Below are 24,059 nucleotides of genomic sequence, written 5' to 3'. Positions count from 1 at the left end.
CACAGCGCCACTTTCTTTGTAAAATAAATCGTCTGTGCACATTCATACAACGTCAATAGCCTAAATTGCTCATGTTCTCTTTCAGCTGTCAGCATTGCAGGCCAAGGTCCACTATCTGAAGTATCTCAGTGACCTGAGACTGTATGGAGGGCGGGTGTTTAAATCTATACTGCTGGTAAATAACTACCTCTTCTTTTCTGAACTTTTGAGTAACGACACATCAAATATCCGAATATCATATCTCATAATAAGTTATTAATGGAGTCTGTGTATTCAGGGGTGGACTGGCCATCTGGCATTTCGGGCAAATGCCAGATGGGCTGGTCCATTTTTAGCCCAGTGGGCCTGTTTAACTTTTTTTTGTTGCAGAAAATGATCATTTTCTGGCTAATAATGGGTGCCTTAAGGGAAAAATGGGCCGGTGTGGGAGCCTCAAGAGAAAAAAAAAAGGTCCTGTGTGTTTGAAATGCCAGGGCCGATTTGTGTTCCCAGTCCGCCCCGTGTGTATTGTCTTTAAATGGTTTCCCTTCTGCTTTATGCCCACAGCAAGGAGAGAAGCACACAGAGGTGACTCTACTAGTGGGTCCCAGGTATGGCATCAGTCATGTGATCAACACAAAGACTAACCTGGTGGCCCTGCTGGCTGACTTCAGCCACGTCAACCGCATCGAGATGTACACAGAGGAGGAGAAGGAAGTCAGAGTAGAGCTACATGTTCTGGATGTCAAGGTAAAATCTATCTTCTAAATGGACTCATTCTAAATGTGGTATTTTTTTCCCCATTAATCATATCACATTGAACTTTTACCAGTTGAATATGGATACATTTAAAATACTTTTTTGTGTTCAGCTTTTTCTGAAATATTTTATAAAAATACGCAAATTAGGCGATATCTCATTAAATATGTGCATATTTGCATACCACACAAATTCATGTTTCTGGACACTGGATGAAGTCAGCTCAAACATTTTAGTTTCATTTTGTTAAGACACTCTAAGGATAACCGCACAGAGCATGGTGTGAATGCAGATGCTTCTGAAGCTGAGAGAAATGAGTTGGCATGTGAGAAAAGTCTGACTTTCAGGAAATGACAGTTAAAGACAAGTACACTGAATTTAGACTACCAAACGCCAAAAGCCTGTTTAGACCCAATCGCCATCTCTTCAAGGCGAAGGTCGAGAGCCATGCGTCCTCCGAAACATGACCCTGCCAAGCCGCACTGCTTCTTGACACACTGCTCGCTTAACCCGGAAGCCAGCCGCACCAATGTGTTGGAGGAAACACCGTCCAACTGGAGACCGTGTCAGCGTGCATGCGCCCGGCCCGCCACAGGAGTCGCTAGAGCACGATGGGACAAGGACATCCCGGCCGGCCAAACCCTCCCCTAACCCGGACGACGCTGGGCCAATTGTGCGCCGCCCCATGGGTCTCCCGGTCGCGGCCGGCTGCGACACAGCCCGGGATCGAACCTGGATCTGTAGTGATGCATCTAGCGCTGCGATGCAGTGCCTTAGACTGCTGCGCCACTCGGGAGTCCCACCAAAGTAAGTTATTAAATGTAGTCCACTTTGTAACATTCTCTATGAACTGGACTTAAAACCTCTTAGATGTAAAGTCTCGTTTTTAGGGGACATGCGTGGTTCTGGTACCGGTTCCGTCCAACACGTTCGCTTATAAATCGATCTGTGGATTCCCGTAGATGGAAATGGCTTGCATGTCCTGGTTCCCACGGACACACTAGTATGAGCCTTGTGTGACCTACTGTGGGATGTGAAATCTGAAACCACTTGAAGCTGGGACGTCCCTCCTGCCATTTCATTCGCTCTTCCGACTGTCCATCAACTCCTGGCTGAACCCTGCTATACATCACAAAGCACACGCCTGCAAGGGTTACACCGTAGCACATTCAGAGATCGATTTATAGCCATTCATCTAAAATAATTCATAGATTTTAAACAAAAAACACTTTCTGTTTTTCGTAGATGGGCGTGAAATGAAAGGCGAGCTCCTAACGAGTTCAGGAAGCCAAGCTACAGCCCTGTGAGACGGTCACAGGCAAGGGGGCAGACATTTTGATCAAGGGAGACCTTTAGAAAATATGCACATTTTCTCTAACACTAAACATACAAATATGTATTTTACAGTTATAAGGAAGGTGAAATATTATAGTTAGTCAATTTATCATTTGATTATGCTATATTTAGAAAGCATATAAGTAATTTCAAGCCTTATTCATACAGTTTTGTTGAATAGGAAATACATAATATGGACTGCCCGCTCCATGATCTCGCCATCACGGTTGACAACTCCATTGTGTCCTCCTCCCAGAGTGCAAAGAACCTTGGCGTGACCCTGGACAACACCCTGTCGTTCTCCGCTAACATCAAAGTGGCGACCCGATCCTGCAGGTTCATGCTCTACAACATTCGCAGAGTGCGACCCTTCCTTACACAGAAAGCGGCACAAGTCCTAATCCAGGCACTTGTCATCTCCCGTCTGGATTACTGCAACTCGCTGTTGGCTGGGCTCCCTGCCTGTGCCATTAAACCCCTACAACTTATCCAGAACGCTGCAGCCCGTCTGGTGTTCAACCTTCCCAAGTTCTCTCATGTCACCCCGCTCCTCCGCACACTCCACTGGCTTCCAGTTGAGGCTCACATCTACTACAAGACCATGGTGCTTGCCTACGGAGCTGTGAGGGGAACGGCACCTCCTTACCTTCAGGCTCTGATCAGTCCCTACACCCAAACGAGGGCACTACGTTCATCCACCTCTGGCCTGCTAGCCCCCCTACCTCTACGGAAGCACAGTTCCCGCTCAGCCCAGTCAAAGCTATTCGCTGCTCTGGCACCCCAATGGTGGAACAAGCTCCCCCATGACGCCAGAACAGCGGAGTCACTGACCACCTTCCGGAGACACTTGAAACCCTGGAATAGTATAAAGTAATCCTTCTTCCCCCACCCCCCATTTAAAAAAAAAAGGACAAAAAAAATAGTACAAAAAAAAAAGTTTAATGCACCATTTTGTAAGTCGCTCTGGATAAGAGCGTCTGCTAAATGATGTAAATGTAAATAATATAAAATATTTCATATTTTCATATTTTAATCATATTTGTACTGTGTACTTGAGCTTGTGTCCCCAAATGTGATTACACCTCAGGAATGTATAACTATTTTAACCAGAAAGGTGAGATTTTCCCCTTTCTTTGAGTATGCAGCATTACTAGTTATTGTTTATGGTAAATTAGAATTGTCTCATGATAAATAATTACCTTTGGGGATTACATTTTTTAAATGAAGTGTCATTACCTGTAGTGAGCTTTGAAATTATGGATTTATGTCCATTTTAATATGGTTCAAATTCCTGAAAATGATAAACAAAATAAAATATATATCTACATCAAGTTTTAGAAATGTTATGTTTACCTTTTAAAGTACTAATATTAAAGGACCAAAATACCCCAAAAATCTCAGAACTGATAGGTTGATGCAACAAAAAGAAATTCAGCCTGCGGTGCCTCGCCTTAATAAGCAACAAAATCATATCCAGTAATAATATTGAGCAAAGAAATTAATGCTCAATGAGAACCATTAGAATAACACTAAGCCTTGACATTACTTCATCTGACGGTCTATTTCCATTTCGTGTGTGTTCATTGTCGTCCTCTTATCTCCCTGTTCTCCAGCCCATCACTCTGCTAATGGAGTCCACTGATGCGATGAATCTGGCCTGTCTGACTGCTGGATACTACAGACTACTGGTGGACTCTCGCCGTTCCATCTTCAACGTGTTCAAAACAGGGAATGCAGACACCGGTGAGTCTAGACTCTGTACAGTTCCATCTACAACGTGGTCAAAACAGGGAATGTAAACACCGGTGAGTCTCTAGACTCTATATAGTTCAAAAGTCTGCTATTGCAGAAACCTGATTATCAACCCCTGGTTTGGTTCCTGTCCTCAGGCCATGACTCCAGAGTAAAGCAGAAATACCAGGCCATAGAGTTGACGTACAGCACCTCCTTTAGGGGATGTGAGGAGCACCAGCACCACAACAGTCAGAGCTGCACCAGAGAGCCCTGCACCAACAGAGACTCAGACTACATGGACCCCGTCTATATCACTGAGATCCAGCAGCCGCCCCAGTACAGCATGCACATGGCAGAGAGGGTGAATGCCAGAGGGGGGACCAGAGGCCCAACTCATCCCCAGCCCTGCCTCTGTGTCCCCAGTGTCCCCAGTGTCACCAGGCCCAAACCCCAGGACTCCCCCCACAGCGCCAAGGTCTCCTTCATCTTCGGGGATCCTCCGTTGGACAGTGTGGACCCCCAGAACCTGGGCTACCAGAGGCTGATGGAGGAGGCCCCAGAGGTTCTACACGACCACAGCCCCGTGTATGAGCGACTAGAGGAGGATCACATGGCGACGGACGGGGAGGGATATCCGTACACCGCAAAAATCTTCGGCAACACTGAGTGCAGCGAGGAGCCGCTGCTGCACGACATCTGCTACGCGGACATCACAGACGCGGACGAAGACGAGGAGGACGTCAGCTGCGAGGAGGACGTGGGACCGACGGGGGATCTGGACAGGGCTACGTTCCTCTCGCTCTCTGGGTCCAGCGATGACATCATCGACCTGACCTCCCTGCCCCCGCCATCGGAGGACGACAAGGATGCCGAGGACGTGTTCCTTCGCTCCCTCAACCTGGCCATCGCAGCCCCGCCCCCAGGCTTCAGGGACCGCTCTGATGAGGACGAGAGGCACAGGGCTGCCCAGGGGCCTGTCAGGAAGAGCCAGGGGACCCGTGATGATATCCCAGCGTCCCTCATAGACTCAGTCACCACACAGGGGGAGGAGGGCCCAGAGGGGGACGGGGCCCTGGACGATGCTGTGGTGTCCACCTTACAGGCCCTGGAGGCCCTTGCAGCTTCCGAGGAGCAAAGCCCAAAACCACAGTCAGAAAATAGCACAGGTTCTTCTTCTTACACTGTTGTAACATTTATTAATTAACACCACGCAAATTATCCAGACATTAACGTTTTGATTTGTTGTTGTTGATTTTTCAATAAAAACCCATTTTGTTCTATGTTTCCATTTTGTGTGTGTATTGTTTCATTAGTTTTGAATGTAAATCATTTGCTATGTCACACTCATTTTGTCTCCAGAGATTTTTTTGTTGTTGTTTTGTGTATCATTTTGTTTGTTTTATAATTTATGAACAATGCACAAATGCATTTCAACTCACAACTTTCATACTTTTTGTACCAATTAAATATGTGCTATTTTATAATATCTCTCAGGTGCCTCAGGTGAAGTTGTTAATAAAATGTCTGTCTCTCTGTGGCACACAGGTGTAGAAATATCAAGGGCATTTAGCCCCGAGTCCTCGTCAGACTCTGGCAACGAGACTAACTCCTCAGAGATGACAGAGAGCTCAGAGCTGGTCGCTGCCCAGAAACTCTCTGAAACCCACCTGAGACTGTATGTGGCCACCGCTGAGGGCTACCACACTCTGACTGAGGAGAAAACAGAGTTTCCCGTAACACAGTATGAGGACGGGGCGGACCTGGGCATACAGCACAACCCTCAGGAGACCCAGGGGGAGGAGGAGGAGGAGTTGGAGGAGGAATTGGAGGAGAAGAAGGAGGAGGGGGCCAAGTCCTTGGGTGTGTCATCCACCCAGATCCTACACTCAGAAGGGGGAGAGATGGAGCCAGAGACCATTGAGACCAAGTCTCTCACCGACTACTTCAGCAAACTGCACATGGGCTCTTTGATGAGCAAGCAGCCAGGGAAGCACAGTGACCCTGAGGGCAGGATTCAGGGAGAGACCAGTGACTCAACAGAAAAACGGAACAGCAACGTCCAGATCTCAAATAGAGGGGAGCCACCCAAATATAACGCTATTGTAAGGGAATCTCCATACATGAACCAATTCGAGTTGGGGCGAACGCCGTATCCGTATCGAGAGAAGCCCCCAAGATATCACCGGCCGCCTGAAAACAAAGGGGCCAACAATCTCTCCCCAGACTGTGTGAGTGACTCACACGCCTCCCACTCTGACAGGGCAACAATTAAAGGAGACAAGCAGGACTGGGATGAAAGGAGCCAGCAGTTAGACGCTCATTCACACTCCCCTGCCAAAGACCCCCACAGTACCCAGGAAGCCAATTTACCCAGCAGCGACCGGCAGCAGACGAGGATCCCATCGGCCGAGCAGGATGTCACACGGCTATATGAGTACCACCTGAGTGAGCACATGCCATTGTTACAGAGCAACGAGGGTGTTGACTCCCTGCAGAGCTCCCAGTGCTCCTCCATAGACGCTGGCTGCAGTACAGGAAGCAGCAGATGTGTCACGCCCATGGACTCTCCCCTCTGCACTGGAGAAAACACGCATCTACTGTCGGAGTCTTCCCTTAAGGGAATGGGCTATATGAGTTGGGAGGAGAAGGGCTATGGCAGCCAAAGCCAGGGGACACAGCAAGGCAAGGCTAGACATCAGACCATGGACCCCACCCTGCTGAGGAAGATCCACGCAGCCACCAGTGCCGAGCCTGGGTTCGGTACCATGCGGGGAGATGGCTGCCACCGGATGCTGAAGATAAAAGAAACCACAGGTAAATAAATAAGTTGTTTCCTATGACGTCTGTGTGCTTACAGCTCTTATTCCAGTCTTATTCCAACCTCATAGTGTGGAAATATATATATAAAACACAGGATGTTTAAGTGGAAGTGGGAAACACAATTCTAGGAGGAAAGTGTGGCTGTTGATAAATAATTCACTTTTGGGGATTAGGATGACAGGGTCCTATTATCCATTCAGGCAGAAAGACAGTAACAAGAATGTCACTGGCATTTATACAATAATACAATGCAGACATGAGTAGCACAGGAGGCTGCTGAGGGGAGGACGGCTCATAATAATGTCCGAAACGGAGCGAATGGAATTGCACCAAACACCTGGAAACCATGTGTTTGATGTATTTGATACCATTCCACCGATCCGCTCCAGCCATTAACATGAGCCCGTCATCGCTAGTTAAGGAGCCACCGACCTCCTGTGATGTGTAGAGGATTGGTGTAAGATGTAATAATATTGCTGTGTGTGAGCCCTTCTAAGTACATTATGCAACACTTGCTGCAGGGAGAGTTTGTCAAAGTGCTGAAATGCACCTCTGTTCTATTTTACACCACTCTCTTGAAATCAAGCTATGTTATGAAAGCATCATTAGATAAAACTCTTACAAAAAAAAGTCCTCTAATGAAAACAGGAAAGGGTGATGAGTGATCAAAGCAATGCACCATGTTGTCAGGGAGATGCTTAATGATTATCTTTGTATTTCTGCTCCCCGTAGTGTAGCTTGCACACAGCTGGAGACGGCTGCAGGGAAAGACTCCTCCTCAGCTCTCTCCAACGAGGTCAACGCCGCCGCCACCACCACCTCACCACATCACCACCGTCATTCACCAGTAGCAGCAGCACGGAGTCCAGTGTGCCCAGTGTGCCAAAGCAGCAGGGGTGCCACACTCCTGAGACCCTCCCGCACCGCACCCAGGCATTCCCCTCAAGCTTACACCCATGTGACCGTATCACAGGCAGCCTCAGGTTGTCGGATGCTGAGGAGGAGCTGGAGCAGCATCATGCCGGGCTCTGGGAGCCTCGAAGCGCTGCTGGAGAAAGCAAAAGCCACTCTGAGCGGGAGGAGCGGGAGGAGCGCCCAGAGTCCAGTCACCTGACGACCCCACCAAGCCACAGAGGAGATCTGCTCTGAGCGGGAGGAGCGCCCAGAGTCCAGTCACCTGACGACCCCACCAAGCCACAGAGGAGATCTGCTCTGAGCGGGAGGAGCGCCCAGAGTCCAGTCACCTGACGACCCCACCAAGCCACAGAGGAGATCTGCTTTTTCCAAGACACTTTCCATGAGCTTGTCCTTGTCTCATGGTTCAGTATTGGTCCGTTAGAACAGTTAGCGCTCAGTCCTCTGGCAGGAGGCTCATCAGAGGTGCCTCCATCATGCTGCCAGCATCATGGGATGCCAAGCAGCTCTGAGCCATGCCACTACCCAGACTGGACAGTAGGAGGTGGTGGAGGTGCCTGGAGGAGGTGCCACGGGCCCTTCACTCACTGCTTCCCCAAGAGGAAGACCAACATGGATGGGGACGATGTAGATGAAGGTGGAGAAACCCCCCCCCCCCCCCCCCCCCCCCAGCCATTCTCTGGGGGTCGAAGGGCCCAGTCACGCACTACCAACACAAGTGTTGAGGCAGAGAACACAATCTCTCTATACGCCTCTGGAGCTGAACCCTTCGCTGTGGCTGAACAGCTTAACATGGCCAATGGTGTGACTGTGAGTGACATGAGTCTGGGAGCTAAGCTGGAGCCATGGGAACTCATTGAAGGGAAGACCTACAGCCTCCCCAATGGGGTCCCAGACACACAGAGAGATACCCTTTAGATAATGGCCCTGGTGCGCTCCAGTGTAGGCCAGGGAGAGGGCCAGAGGTCAGAGGTCAGAGGTCAGGTAGCCAGACCTGTTGGGATTCAGCCAGCTGCTCTCCGTGGAGGCCCTAGAGCGAGGCGGCGCCTGCAGTCACATGGCCCTGGTGCACCCTGCTCACCCTGACTCAGTTTCCACATGCTCTGCTGCTTAACACAGGGCTGCATGTCACTGGTGGAGGGTTTTTAGCCATGAGAGCCGGCAGCGCAAGATGGTAGCCAAGGTGGACGAGCTGGTAGACAAGGTGGACGAACTGGTAGCTAAGGTGGACGAGCTGGTAGCCAAGGTGGATGAGCTGGTAGCTAAGGTGGACATGCTGGTAGCCAAGGTGGATGAGCTGGTAGCCAAGGTGGACGAGCTGGTAGCCAAGGTGGATGAGCTGGTAGCCAAGGTGGACGAGCTGGTAGCCAAGGTGGATGAGCTGGTAGCCAAGGTGGACGAGCTGGTTGCCAAGGTGGATGAGCTGGTAGCCAAGGTGGATGAGCTGGTAGCCAAGGTGGATGAGCTGGTAGCCAAGGTGGATGAGCTGGTAGCCAAGGTGGATGAGCTGGTAGCCAAGGTGGACGAGCTGGTAGCCAAGGTGACGAGCTGGTAGCCAAGGTGGACGAGCTGGTAGCCAAGGTGACGAGCTGGTAGCCAAGGTGGACGAGCTGGTAGCCAAGGTGGATGAGCTGGTAGCCAAGGTGGATGAGCTGGTAGCCAAGGTGGATGAGCTGGTAGCCAAGGTGGACAAGCTGGTAGCCAAGGTGGATGAGCTGGTAGCCAAGGTGGACGAGCTGGTAGCCAAGGTGGACGAGCTGGTAGCCAAGGTGGATGAGCTGGTAGTTAAGGTGGATGAGCTGGTAGCCAAGGTGGATGAGCTGGTAGCCAAGGTGGACGAGCTGGTAGCCAAGGTGGATGAGCTGGTAGCCAAGGTGGATGAGCTGGTAGCCAAGGTGGACAAGCTGGTAGCCAAGGTGGACGAGCTGGTAGCCAAGGTGGACGAGCTGGCAGCCGAGGTGGACGAGGTGGTAGCCAAGGTGGACGAGCTGGTAGCCAAGGTGGACGAGCTGGTAGCCAAGGTGGACGAGCTGGTAGCCAAGGTGGACGAGCTGGTAGCTGAGGTGACCAGCTGGTAGCCAAGGTGGACGAGCTGGTAGCCAAGGTGACGAGCTGGTAGCCGAGGTGACCAGCTGGTAGCCAAGGTGGACAAGTTGGTAGCCAAGGTGGACGAGCTGGTAGCCAAGGTGGACGAGCTGGTAGCCAAGGTGGACGAGCTGGTAGCCAAGGTGGATGAGCTGGTAGCCAAGGTGGACGAGCTGGTAGCCAAGGTGGATGAGCTGGTAGCCAAGGTGGACGAGCTGGTAGCCAAGGTGGACGAGCTGGTAACCAAAGTGACGAGGTCATCATGAACTATGTCTGCTTGGGTGTGCTGAAATGGCTTCGGGCAGTTCCCCCGACTGTCTACTTGGGGCTGCTGAAATGGCTTCGGGCAGTTCCCCCGACTGTCTACTTGGGGCTGCTGAAATGGCTTCGGGCAGTTCCCCCGATGACCAAAGTGGGAATGCATTGACACGACACTCTACCACCATGTCTGCTATTGTCAACACACTGAGTCGCTCACTTACAACACTCCTTTACAAGTAAACACAACAACACGGTTGTCTTTCTGATTAGCGATTTCAAAGCCATACATAAGAGACACGGGTTTATTCGACCCAAACCAATGTGAACCGCTGTGACAAACCTTACCTTGTGTATATCTTGTTTGATATGTAAAGTAAAATAAATTATATGAATCATGATGACACTTTTAAAAGAGATTATATTCAGGCATCTGAGAAGAAAATAATTAACCTTAGGGTATATACACTGATATTACTGAAGTATACTTTTACAAATTGATAATTAACTTTTTGGGGTGTAATGTGTAGATGGACCTCTATTAGATCTGTATTATATTTGTATTCAATATATTAAAAGTTATGTTACACATGATACATAAATATATATATGACAAAGAGCTCTAGACAAATCAATGTGCAAGACAATACATTTTATTAAATGATACAGTCCATTATGACCTCAGTCTTTTTCATTTGCTGAATCCAACGTAGTTTATGAATCTTTGCACATGATCACTGAGTACCTTCCTGTTATTTTAGTACTCAGCACTACTGTAACATATTAAAGGTTTAAAACGCTGCAACCTGATTATTGTCTCCTTTGTTGTGCTTTGTTGTTCTCAAAACAAAATGTCATACAAAGTAAATGTCCATTTCAATTTCAATGATCAATTTCAAAATATTTCACAAATATTGTTTTCTTGTTCTCTAAAGCCCAAGCCGCTTTCTGCTGACAGTGAGGGCAGCTTTTTTAATCTTTCTCATAATTTATACCAGAGACTCTCCTGGACCATGTTTGGTTGAATAACAATGTTTAATTATTTACTGTTTGGAAGCTGGAGAGTGTGTCTGCATGATGTATTCTGCCCTTGCCAGGCACAGACAGTACTGTTTTTCGTGGCAGCTACTAGCTAATGTCCCAGCTGTCTACGCATGCCCAACTAATGGAAAGTTTTGTGATGTGTTTTCTCTAAACCGAGGTTTCACTTTCATTTACAGAAGAATTGTACTTGAAACTGTGGTAACACGAGAGATAAATCTGTCTTCACGTCTCCCAGTAAACACACGTTTCCTCCTTTTTATACAGCGCATAGAGTGAAAGTCCACTCACCCTTCGCAAAGTTTTCATATTTTACTACCTTAAAATTCTATCTAAACGTGAAACAAAATGTATTGAAATTCTTCCAAATAAATACAAAATTAAAAACTAAGATGTCTTGATTGTGTATGTATTCACACCCCAGAGTTAATACTGCGGAAGCACCTTGGCAACAATTACAGCTCTGAATCATTTTGAATAAGATTTTACCAACTTTGCACAAATCTTAGGGCTACATATGTATATCAATTGTTTTGTCAAAATTGATCAAGCTCAGTAAATGTGGTTGGGAATCTTTGATGGACAGCAATAATCAAAACCGTGTCGGTGATAACTAACTAAATAACTAAAATGTAAAATGTAATATGTTCAGAAGACTAAGAGCTCTATTCAATATGTATTGCTGAACCGTTACAGATTGCGCTATAGAAATGCAAAGGTCATTTCTGATTGAGCCGACATGTGCAACGTTTACCGTGAACGCAGTCTCCGCTGACGTGGGAACATTGCCTTTAAATTTAAATCATGCTGTAAAGCTGAACTTCCGCAATACGTATTGAATAGAGCCCCCGAGGCACGTTTTCTTTTAACTTTTTACCTGGGCTTTGCTCCTTTCATATTTATTTTGGATCCTGACAAACTCCCCAGTCCCTGCCAGTGGCAAGCATACCCATAACATGATGCTACCACCACAATATTTGGAAATACAGAGTGTTTCACAACATTTCATTCACCACATTACTGACCTGTATGACAAAGTAACAAGAAGGAAGTGTTAAATATACATTCTGTTTGCCATAAGGCCCTTAAGTAATACTGTAAGACAACACGGCAAATAAATGTACTTTTTAGCCTAATTAAAAACTTGAATACAACACATCACAAAGTGAAACCCTCTGTATTTGGTGGCAGCATCGTGGTATGCGTATGCTTGTCACCGGCAGGGAGAGTTTGTCAGGATCAAAATAAATATGAAATGCGCTTCCGCCAAGTATTAACTCTGGGGTGTGAAGACATTATGCGATCAAGACATCTTTGTTTGAATATAATTCTTATTTCGCTTTGAAAATGTGGAGTAGATTATGTAGATCAGTAGCGGAAAAAATCCACTTTAATCCCTTTTTAGATTTAATATTAAGGCAGAAAAAATTGAAGACTGCAACGCTATCATAAATAAGACAAACTGTATGCGTATTCGTATCAATAAATGCTACAAATCAAGGACGAGCACATGCTTGAAAAAAGCTCTATTCATCCACAATTAATCAGTACTGCTACAAAAAAAAATTAAGCTATTGCATGTATAGTATTGGATTTATATAAACCAAGGAAGCCTACATACAGAAAATGCTGCTCCAAAGTGCTTAAATTAAGCCTGCACCAAAATTAGACAACAACATTGATTGATTTAACAAATTTAGATTTTAGGAACTTAACTTTGACCTCAGGCAACAGTTGTACTGTATGCCTATTGATAGATAGTTGTCTGGCATCTGCCCAAAGGGAAGTGGAGACTATTAAAGACACTTTCACTCACACATCTGTTGTCCTTCGTGCCATCATCCTGTGTTTTCATGTGATCGTTCTCAGTCCTCCTTTCATTTTATAGTAAGAGTGAACTGAACCATGAGAACTTATCGACACAAACATTGATCTGAACAATGCTGTCTCACATGATGGTAAGAATTCCTTTCATATGACAATACCTTTAATATGATAATAACTTTCATATGATAATACCTTTCATATGATAATACAGTTCATGAATATAAGGCGTAGTATGCTAATCTAAATATTATGTTTGATGTGCAAGGAGAAAAAAAAAGATAGATGAAAATGAAGAAATGATGTATTTAACCTCTAAGCTAACAGGATGGTCATACCATGGATCATTTAGCTATTTGATTTAGAATTGTAGGACCCCTTTAGGTATATAACAAATAAAAATATTGCAGTTGGCCTTTACTACTATAGAAACACATTGAATAACACATTCATAAATGGTTAAGACAGTCAAAAAATGTCATCGTAAGGAATAAGGTTTTGAAGTGTCTGTCCTGTATCTAGGAGATGTAAGAAAGTTCAGGAAATATTTAGATTTTTATTTTTTTTGGAACACATATCTAACCCCTTGTTTTTGTTGGCACAAAACCACCTCCATACTTCCATTTGTTTGTATGAGTAACCATCAGACGGGTCGTAGAGCAAAACAGAAAACACTGAACGGTTTGGCCTTTGGAAAGGATAGAGGGGTCATAACAGTCTGAAGGCCAAAACCGTTCGGACGCTACAGACCTTTTTTTCGTGAGAAAGACTGACTTTCAGGACGTCTCATGGTCCTGACAAACAACGCTGTAGCTCGGACACCTTCCACCGCCGATGGAGAAGGCCAACGTAGGTCAGATGTAGAGGATTGAGACTAGCTTAAAACGGACAGATTTTTGACGGAGATTTGTTTTATTATGTTACATAGATTAATGCATGGGTGGGTCAACAGACTCTTAATTAACCGTGATTATAAAGGACTCAATAGAGGTAAAAGGAAATATATAAATTTACATTTGTTTATGTTATGTCTATGCAGAACAACATAGAAAAGGTAAATAGAATCAGAATAAGAAATAGTAGAAAATAAAAATGCCAACCTTTTCATGAATTAACCAACGTCTGCAATAGCTTTGTTTAGCTGAGCCACTGGGAAGTTATTGGTTTCTATATTTGTATATTTTATTGAGCAGTTAATTTATTGAGCAGTACATTTTTTTAAGACTCTCTTGTGTCCTGTGGTTTAAGAGAGGCAATATGCTAATAAAACTTGTCATCATTACCCCTCTAGTAATAACACTGTCCTGTTCCCCCAGAGGTCAGAGTGTGTTATCATTACCCCTCTAGTAATAACACTGTCCTGTTCCCCCAGAGGTCAGAGTGTGTTATCATTACCCCTCTAGTAATAACACTGCCCTGTTTCCCCAGAGGTCAGAGTGTGTTATCATTACCCCTCTAGTAATAACACTGTCCTGTTCCCCCAGAGGTCAGAGTGTGTTATCATTACCCCTCTAGTAATAACACTGTCCTGTTCCCCCAGAGGTCAGAGTGTGTTATCATTACCCCTCTAGTAATAACACTGTCCTGTTCCCCCAGAGGTCAGAGTGTGTTATCATTACCCCTCTAGTAATAACACTGTCCTGTTCCCCCAGAGGTCAGAGTGTGTTATAATTACGCCTCTAGTAATAACACTGTCCTGTTCCCCCAGAGGTCAGAGTGTGTCATCATTACCCCTCTAGTAATAACACTGTCCTGTTCCCCCAGAGGTCAGAGTGTGCATCTTTCCAGGTGTGTGGGGTGATGCTGCTGGGCCTGTGGTGCTCCTCTGTGCTGGCAACTGGAGGTTGGTACCCCAAAACCCTACCCTGTGACGTCACCCTGGCCAGCAACGACACCGTGGTCAATGTAGATTGCACTGAGAGAGGACTCCTGGAGGTCCCAAAGGACATCCCCAGAAACACCACCAACCTGACCCTCACCATCAACCACATCCCTCACATTAACTCAACGTCCTTCCAGGGCCTGGAGAACCTCACCGAGATCGACATGCGCTGTAACTGCGTGCCCATCAAGATCGGCCCCAAGGACCGCATGTGCACAGAGAGTGTGACTATCAAGCAGAACACCTTTAAAGACCTGAGGAATCTGAAGGCTCTGTATCTGGATGGGAATCAGCTCTCCAGCATCCCAAAGGGTCTCCCTCCAAACCTCATTCTGCTCAGTTTAGAGGTGAATCAAATATATACCATTCTGAAAAGGAACCTCTCTGACATCACTAACGTACAGATTCTTTACCTGGGACAAAATTGTTACTATTGTAACCCATGTAATGTTTCCTATCAAATTGAGGAAGGCGCATTTCTACAGCTTGGTAACATGACTGTCCTATCCCTCAAGTCAAATAACCTATCCTACATTCCCCCAAGATTACCAACAAGTCTCAGAGAGTTGTATCTCTATAATAACAAGATTGAAATGGTTACTGACAAAGATTTTCATAACTTAACCCAATTGGAGATACTTGACCTAAGCGGAAACTGCCCACGATGTTATAATGCGCCATTTCCTTGTATTCCATGCCCTAACAATTCACTTCAGATAGACGCAAGTGCCTTTAAAGCATTGCCCAAACTGAGGATACTACGCCTGCATAGTAACTCCCTCACATATGTCCTTACAGAGTGGTTTCAGAACTGTACAGATCTGCGAGTACTTGATCTCTCAACCAACTTTTTAGCTCGAGAGATAACAATGACTTACTTCCCACGAGCTCTACCCAACCTGGAAGAATTGGACCTGTCTTTTAACTATGAGCTGCAGAGGTATCCAGCTACACTGCGCCTTAGTCCCTCATTCTCCTTCCTGAAATCCCTGAAAGTACTCCGCATCAGGGCCTTCGTCTTCCAGCAGCTCACCTTCAAAGACATCAGCCCACTGATTCCTCTAAAGAACCTGGAGGTCATTGACCTGGGCACCAACTTCATCAAAATAACCAACCTCAGCATTCTGATGGAACTGAAAAACTTCAAAATAATAAATTTATCTGACAACAAAATATCGTCCCCTTCTGAAAGTGGTCAGTCTGTTGCCTTTTCGGGAGGAGAAGCCCTGCATGGCTCACCGATGTCAGATGCTGGGCATAACCGCAATGGAGAAGTGAGAGAGATTCATTATTTTAGATACGATGAGTATGCTCGCAGCTGCAAATACAAGGACAAGGAGGATGGGATGCTGAATTCATTCGTCAATACCCAGTGCAGCCAGTTTGGGAAAACCCTGGATATCAGCAGGAATAATATATTTTTCCTTCACTCCAGATTCTTGAACCTTGCTGATCTTAGATGCCTAAATCTCTCTGGAAATGCCATGAGCCAAAGTCTAAATGGTTCTGAGTTCACTTACCTCACTAACTTAAAGTATCTTGACTTCTCATACAATCGTCTGGACCTTCTCTATTCCTCAGCGTTTCGGGAACTGACAAGTTTAGTTATCTTAGACATAAGCAACAACAACCATTACTTTGAATCCGAGGGTTTGACCCACATGCTTAATTTCACCAAAAATTTGACCAATCTGACGATATTACTCATGAACTATAATAAGATTTCCACCTCCACCAACACAGAGCTGGAGAGTCTCTCTCTGGAGAAGTTAGAGTTCAAAGGTAACCGTTTAGATATGCTATGGAGAGATGGCGATACAAGATACATCAACTACTTCAAAAAACTGCTCAATCTGAGGGTCCTAGACATCTCTCACAACAACCTCAACTTCATCCCTCAGCAAGTCTTCCAAGGCCTGCCAGACAAACTCACTCATCTCCACATCAACAACAACAGACTAAAGATATTTAGTTGGGAGAAGCTGACGATTCTTCAGTCCTTAGAGGTTCTAGATCTCAGCAGTAATAGCCTATCAACAGTTCCCCCAGAGCTCTCCAACTGCACCGAATCTCTCAAGACTCTCCTCTTACACAGAAACCAAATATCCAAACTCTCTCCGTATTTCCTCAAGGACGCCTTTAGTTTGAAGCATCTGGATCTCAGCTTCAATCACATTCAAAACATCGAGCAGACCAGCATCCCTGATGACGTTGTCGATCACATGGACACGTTAGTCCTGAACAACAACAAGTTCATGTGCAACTGTAACGCCCTCATGTTTGTGATGTGGCTGAACCGCACCATGGTGAACATCCCCAGACTGGCCACCGATGTGACCTGTGCTGCTCCAGGAGCCCAGAGGGGTCATCCGGTCATATCCCTGGACCTAGAACTGCAGGCCTGCCAGCATAACTACATGTCCATCATCCTCTACATCCTTCTCACATCCCTGGTGCTCAGCTTCGTCACCCTCTCCATCTCCAGCCACCTCTTCCTCTGGGACGTCTGGTACATCTACCACTTCCTCCTGGCCAAGTTCAAAGGCTACAGACGCCTGTCCTCGCCCAGCGCTCCCTACGACGCCTTCGTAGTGTACGACAAGAAGGACCCGGAGGTGTCTGAGTGGGTGCTGAAGGAGCTGCTTGTTCAGCTGGAGGACCGCGGGGACCATCCCTTACAGCTTTGTCTGGAGGAACGAGACTGGATCCCTGGCTGCCCCCTGATCGACAACCTCTCCCAGAGCATCCACCAGAGCAAGAGGACCGTGTTCATACTGACCAACAAGTACATCAAGAGCGGGGACTTCAAGACCGCGTTCTACATGGCCCATCAGAGGCTTATGGATGAGAGAGATGATGTGATTGTCTTGATTTTCCTGGAAAAGGTCCCCAGTCACTCAAAGTACCTGAGACTCAGGAAGAGGTTGTATAGGCGGTCAGTGATGGAGTGGCCAACAAATCCTCAAGCACAGCAATACTTTTGGTTTAGCCTAAGGAGTGTACTGGCAACAGACAGTCAAAAACAATACAGTAATCTCTTCAAGGAGACTCTTTGAAAAAGGCCTTAACACAATGATTTCGCCATGTGCATAGCATTGCCCTTTTTTTTGTGATTGTGTAATCAAGGGAAGCAAACCATGGGAGAACTTCCTCAATTAATCTATGAAGTTCCTGTTTCATTTAGATCTTATGGTGGGATGAGAATCTGTGGCTATGTTGCCAGCCAGTCAGAGGCACTTGTTCTTTCTGGGGGATTTTTTACTTAGAAAAAAACTATACTGTGATTAAATTGAACTGGCAACAGACAGTCAAAAACAATACAATAATCTCTTCAAGAAGACTCTTTGAAAAGGGCAAACACAATAATTCTGCACTTAGAATACACCTTACCCACTGGGCACACACTGGTTGAATCAACATTGTTTTCACGTAATTTCAATGAATAGTCTGTGCCCAGTGGGTAGTGTAGACCTTTTTATGTGGTGACAATTATCTTAAAGACAGTTTTAAGGTTCAAAGTAAATGTAATGTATCTCATGAGAATGTATAGATATGAACTTCCATCTCTAATACTGACTGATCATTTTTTTGCTGTACTGCAATGCTTATAAATATAAGGTAACAATAAATTAATAAAATAATAATGATTCACAAAATCATATTAAACTGATTCTGCCTTTAATCTCTTGATGCATTTCAGAAAGAGGAAAGAAATTCAGAGGAGAACTTCCCCAACCAGCTTGTTGAACACATTTCACTAACTAGAGCTGCAAGGGGAAATTGAGTTGCACTTGATGTGTGTTTGAGTAGAGAGAAGTTGAGTCATTACACAAGGGACTACATCGATGGAAACACAAAGAAAACGAACAGCCCCCTGTAGTTTTATTACACTTCTTTGCTTACTGGTAAATAAATGACCAGGCCCTACTTATTTGATAGGCTTTCAAAATCTCACAAGGAATCAACGGTAAACAATATGGTAAGTTTGATTAATTTCTGTTATTAGTATTGAAGTTAGCCACCAAGTCTATGTAGGGTACATGCTTTTCTCAAGTGGCAAAATTAATAATGAAACATGAGAAAATAAATTACTTTTTAAAGGGGAAGTAGCGTTATACACAATTGTTACATTCACAAATGCCATTTCTATCTAGGCAAACATATTGGAGATAACTAGTATCCTGAAATTAGTAGAATGTACACCATCACAAAGCTATTGCTATTGAGCTATTGGCCATAACATGTGTGCTTGTAGGCTAGCCCTTGATCTTGACTTTTAGTTCCATTATATTACACATAAGAGTCATTGGACGAAGGCGTCTTCTGTAGGGGGGAGTTTTGTTAAGAACCCCGATCCTCGGTCAGAACATTAACACGCATTGCTTGCAGTACGTTTCTGGAAGCATAAGGACCTTATCGTTCATATCAGCAAGAAATAACTTTTAAAAAAAACGAAAGGTTAAATTGATACACACCTTTATAGGGTTAGGGTTAGTGTTCCCACACAGCCACATCTCCATGTTACAGTGTGTGTTTACGGGAAAGACAGACGGAAGACAGAGGGACCACCTGTGCTAATTAGCTATCTAGCATGCTCCGAATACCTGTGTGTAACGGAAGAAGGCCGCCAGAAACGTGTTGTCACCTGAAAAATACTGTCGGCTGAAACCGTGATAAAACAGTGTACAGTAAGTGTGTATTTTGCATCTGTGAAATTATTTTGATGCGATATGAAAGTGAAAGGGCATTACGTATCTAGAACCGTATCGCAAATTGATAATCGATTCACGTTTAGATGGAGTATTAGGCTGTTTTGTCTACCAGAGCCGGTCTACCTCTGAAAATAACATATAAGGTCCTTGGACTTTAAGGAGTAACGGTAGGGTCCTTAAGAGTACATCTCGGGTTACTTGTAGACCTACTCCACACAGAGGAGGCTGGTGGCCGTTCCATCTACTCCATTCCAGCCATTACAATGAGCCTGTCCTCCTATAGCTCCTCCCACCAGCCTCCACTGACTCCACGGTTCGTTAGACATCTCATCGTTAATCATTAGTCTTTCGTTAGTCTGTCGTTATATTTCCATCCTCACACGTTTTTTACTTTATACTTACAGGCTGCTACCACCTGCTGGTTACAGTTGGCATCGTTGTTCCTGTGTCACTTCCTGGCCGTAAATACCTCATGTACATGGATGCCAAGGCAGTTTCCATGTGACATTAAGGTGGTCAATACTACCAATACCACTGACGACATCATCTTCAATTGTGAGGATCGTCGACTGATAAAGGTACCTGTTGGCATCACCAGGAATGTGACCGTGCTGGACCTATCAGAAAACAACATCCAGAATGTATCTCTTGATGCATTTTCTAATCTGGAGAACCTGACCATTCTCAATCTCAACTGGGTCAACAAAAACCAGAAGAGTCACATTGCCGAAGGTGCCTTCAAAAATCTGACAAACCTGCAGGTCCTAAAGCTTAATGGCAATGGCCTCATCGAAATTCCACAAAACCTTCCACTCAGCCTGGAGATCCTCGTGCTGGACAATAACAAGATGAATTTCTTGAATATGAGCAACCTCTCTGGTATAACACATGTGAAGAAGCTCTTCTTATCCAAAAACTGCTTCTACTGGAATCCTTGTGAGAATAATTTTACTATTGGAAACGGCACATTCTCAGCATTGATTCACTTAGAGGTTTTGGCGTTGGCCTATAACAATTTAACTCAAGTTCCAAAAGAACTTCCAAGCTCTTTAAAAACATTATTACTTGAATCGAACAAGATACAGTATATCGCTAAGGATGATTTCCATGGACTAACCCATCTAGAAATCCTTGAATTACAGGGAAACTGTCCAAGATGCTCCAATGCTCCATATCCGTGTGTCCCCTGTCCTAATGTTTTTCTAGATATTCATTCTCATGCATTTCATGGCCTTACAGAGTTACAGACACTGCACCTAGCAGGGAACTCACTCCGTTTCATCAAGAACTCCTGGTTTGAGAGTTTAAACAATCTTAAAGAGCTGTTCCTCTCCTATAATTTCTTGTCTAAGGCTATGACTGAAGGAGATTTCTTTTGCTATCTACCAAAGCTAGAAGTTATGGATTTTTCATTCAATTATGATTTGTTAGTCTACCCTGACACCCTACTGCTTTCAAGACAGTTTTCTAAATTGGTGTCACTTAGAACATTGCATATAGCAGGTTATGTTTTTAAAGAAATCGAGTCAGATACCCTCAGCCCTCTTCATCATCTAAAAAATCTGTCAGCGTTGAACATGGGAATTAATTTCATTGTTCGCTCTAATTCTACCATATTCAGCAACTTCTCACACTTGAAACTAATATACCTCGGAGAAAATAGGCTGTATCCAGTTTCAGTGAGCGATTCCCCAGGCCGTGTCTTAGGAAGCAATTCAAAGCCAACGCTGCACAAGTCACCACTCACTGGTCACTATTCACATTCAAAGGACTTTTCCTTTGAGTTAAAACATGGCCTTGTGAAGCAAGAGTGCTTTGACTCCGGTCGAGTGCTGGTCCTCAGTTCAAACAATATCTTCTTCATTTCTCCAAAGCAATTTGAGGGCTATGGTGACATAGCATGTCTGAACCTATCAAGAAATGGATTTTCTGCAGCACTGAATGGGACAGAGTTCACGTCGTTACCAACCCTAAAATATCTGGACCTGTCCTTTAACAAGATTGACCTGGCCTATAACAATGCATTTAAGGAATTACACAAACTACAAGTATTAGACCTAAGCTACAACAGTCACTACTTTGAGGTGTCTGGTGTGACACATAATTTAAATTTTTTGACAAATCTACCGGCTTTGAAAGTACTGAATATGTCACACAATAACATTTTTACCTTAACAACTAAGCAGATGACAAGTGCATCTTTGAAAGAGCTTCAATTTCAACACAATTGGTTGGCCATATTATGGAAAGAGAGGGACAACTCATACAACAGCCTTTTTAAAAACCTGATGAATTTGACCTATCTGGATATATCATTCAACAGCATTGAGAAGATTCCATCAACAGTCTATGAAAACTTACCATACACCCTTCAAAAACTATGCATTAGTCATAATTTACTCACACATTTTAATTGGGATAAACTGGCTAGTTTCCAACAACTGAATACCCTGGATCTAAGCTATAATTATTTATATCACGTGTCAGCAAATCTCTCAAAATTCACAAATGCACTTCAGATGCTTGACTTGAGCCACAATCAGATTGCTCAACTCTCTGATGGATTTCTTAAGGGTGTTCGAAACCTTCAGATACTTGACCTCAGCCACAACCAACTGACTATCATCAACGAGACCACCTTCCTATCGGGCCCTGAGAACTACGTGAAAACCTTGTCCTTGCAAGGTAATCCATTCCAGTGTACCTGTGACTTATTAGAGTTCATCCTGTGGATTGAGGAGAACAAAGATGTGGAGATCCCCAGACTGGCCACTGAGTTGATCTGCAACATGCCAGCCAAAACGAGAGGCCAACCAGTGATACGGTTTGACATTAAAGAATGCGTCAACGACAACATAGCCTTCCTGATCTACTCCCTCTCCACTTCCTTGATCATGCTCACCATGGTCATGACCATGGCAGCTCATATGTTTTATTGGGATGCTTCCTATATTCTATACTACCTGAGGGCGAAGCTGAAGGGCTATCATTCCTTGAGGTCCGCAACAACAGACAATCTCTATGATGCCTTTGTTACCTACGACACCAGAGACCTGTTGGTGTCAGACTGGGTCCTGAACCACCTGCGGATGCAGCTGGAGGACAGTGGGGAGAGACAAGCACCTCTCTGTCTGGAGGAGCGAGACTGGGCCCCGGGGGTCCCACTGATAGACAACCTCTCCCAGAGCATCCGACAGAGCCGCAAGACCGTCTTCGTGCTGACCGAGGCCTACGTCAGGACCGGGACCTTCAGGATGGCCGTGTATCTGGCCCACCAGAGGCTGCTGGATGAGAACATGGACGTGATCGTGCTGGTTCTCCTGGAGCCTGTACTGCAGCACTCTCACTTCCTCCGTCTGCGGCGGCGTCTGTGTGGGAAGAGTGTTCTGGAGTGGCCCCGGACTGCAGCCGCAGAGCCCTGGTTCTGGCAGAGCCTGAGGAACGCTGTCAGGTTAGACAACCAGGTGATGTACAACCAGATCTACTCCAGGTACTTCACCAACAAGTAGAGCACAGGCCAGACCAGATACTCAAGAGGGAGGTTGCTTTCTCACACAAATAGACTGAGCAGTTAAACACAACAACTGCAATCTCTTTTACAAGCTCTGAATCTTGACTATATAATTTTGTCTAACCCTGCACTGAACAATATGGATGATACTGTACATCTGAAACAAAATGTAAATCAATGTTCTATTCATTGCTTTAATGCCGAGCACTATGGCCCCCAGTTATTATACTATAATATCTCAGTTTTTCAGTTTTATGTTATAATAATATGCCATTTAGCAGACGCTTTTATCCAAAGCGACTTACAGTCATGCGTGCATACATTTTTTGTGTATGGGTGGTCCTGGGGATCGAACCCACTACCCTGGCGTTACAAGCGCCGTGCTCTACCAGTTGAGCTACAGAGAACAACATTGTTATCTATGGTTAGTGGGGTGGTTCTAATGAAATATAAACTGTATTTGCAAAGGTTTCTGCCAATGTGTTCAAACTTTATGCCATTTGTAAGTATACATATCTGATTCTTTTTTAAAGAATTGATAAAAAAATATATTTCTTGGAGCAGTCAGTCTGTGAGCATCTGTCTTTATGGGATAACAGTCAAGTTCCTGTTTCGTTAGGCTCAGATGGGGGGGATGTGAATCTGTGGCTATGGTGTCAGCTGTTCAGTGGTACTTATGGTATGTGACAATAAAACGTATTTTTCATTTTTATTTGCTATTTTTTTATTAAACTATCCTCCGGTGATTGAATTTAACTGAAATTGTTACAACTCACTATTTTATTCTATTAATGATCATTTCAAAAGATCACAAATTAAAAACATTGTATCGGGAATCTCTTTGAACTACACAGACAGTCACAGCATCCAGGTGCCTTATGATTATGGAAAATGCATTATCTAAATGTAATCAATGACTTAGGAATCAACAAGTAGTCCTACTATGTTTCTGATGCAAACCAATGAAGCCAGTGTTACCATCTGATGTAATACTGTGTAAATCCACAGGATGTCGGTATTGACTCAATCACGAAGAGTTACCGGGGACAGTGGACTGGTTTGGGTTGGCAGCAATGCTCTGAAAGGGTGCCCAAAATCAAATCAGATAAAAATTCGTTGTCCAATAAGTTAAACAAATAAAACCATAACTATTATTTATGCTCTCTCTCGCTTGTAAAGATGACGTAGTATATATTTTTCCCGA

General features: G+C 44.9%; 3 protein-coding genes across 3 annotated transcripts in view; all 3 read left to right on the top strand.

The window, feature by feature from the left end:
• LOC311143858 (FERM and PDZ domain-containing protein 4-like) overlaps nucleotides 1-7,741 on the top strand; it is a gene marked incomplete at both ends in the record, with an annotated part of 56,818 nt that extends 49,077 nt beyond the window's left edge. The window contains 6 exons of the mRNA XM_084179734.1: nucleotides 86-175; nucleotides 547-729; nucleotides 3,687-3,816; nucleotides 3,963-4,973; nucleotides 5,353-6,621; nucleotides 7,365-7,741. Coding sequence (XP_084035860.1) covers nucleotides 86-175; nucleotides 547-729; nucleotides 3,687-3,816; nucleotides 3,963-4,973; nucleotides 5,353-6,621; nucleotides 7,365-7,741 — 3,060 coding nt within the window. The remainder of the gene's footprint in view (nucleotides 1-85; nucleotides 176-546; nucleotides 730-3,686; nucleotides 3,817-3,962; nucleotides 4,974-5,352; nucleotides 6,622-7,364) is intronic.
• Nucleotides 7,742-8,713: 972 nt separating this feature from the next.
• Nucleotides 8,714-17,688, top strand: LOC311143857 (toll-like receptor 7; the record flags this gene model as incomplete). The annotated part of the gene is made up of 4 exons (XM_084179733.1): nucleotides 8,714-9,082; nucleotides 9,144-9,605; nucleotides 9,675-9,866; nucleotides 14,515-17,688. The coding sequence occupies 4 exons, from the start codon at nucleotides 8,714-8,716 to the stop codon at nucleotides 17,686-17,688; spliced, it is 4,197 nt and encodes a 1,398-aa protein (XP_084035859.1).
• An 813-nt stretch (nucleotides 17,689-18,501) lies between these two features.
• On the top strand, nucleotides 18,502-23,499 carry LOC311144079 (toll-like receptor 8). The gene is made up of 2 exons (XM_084180032.1): nucleotides 18,502-18,611; nucleotides 19,749-23,499. The coding sequence occupies exons 1-2, from the start codon at nucleotides 18,546-18,548 to the stop codon at nucleotides 22,851-22,853; spliced, it is 3,171 nt and encodes a 1,056-aa protein (XP_084036158.1). The 5' UTR covers nucleotides 18,502-18,545; the 3' UTR covers nucleotides 22,854-23,499.
• The last annotated feature ends 560 nt before the right edge of the window (nucleotides 23,500-24,059 follow it).

This window comes from Coregonus lavaretus (genome assembly GCF_964263955.1).
Source record: "Coregonus lavaretus genome assembly, chromosome: 16".
Lineage (NCBI taxonomy): Eukaryota > Metazoa > Chordata > Actinopteri > Salmoniformes > Salmonidae > Coregonus > Coregonus lavaretus.
This window is presented reverse-complemented; position numbering and strand designations above follow the sequence as displayed.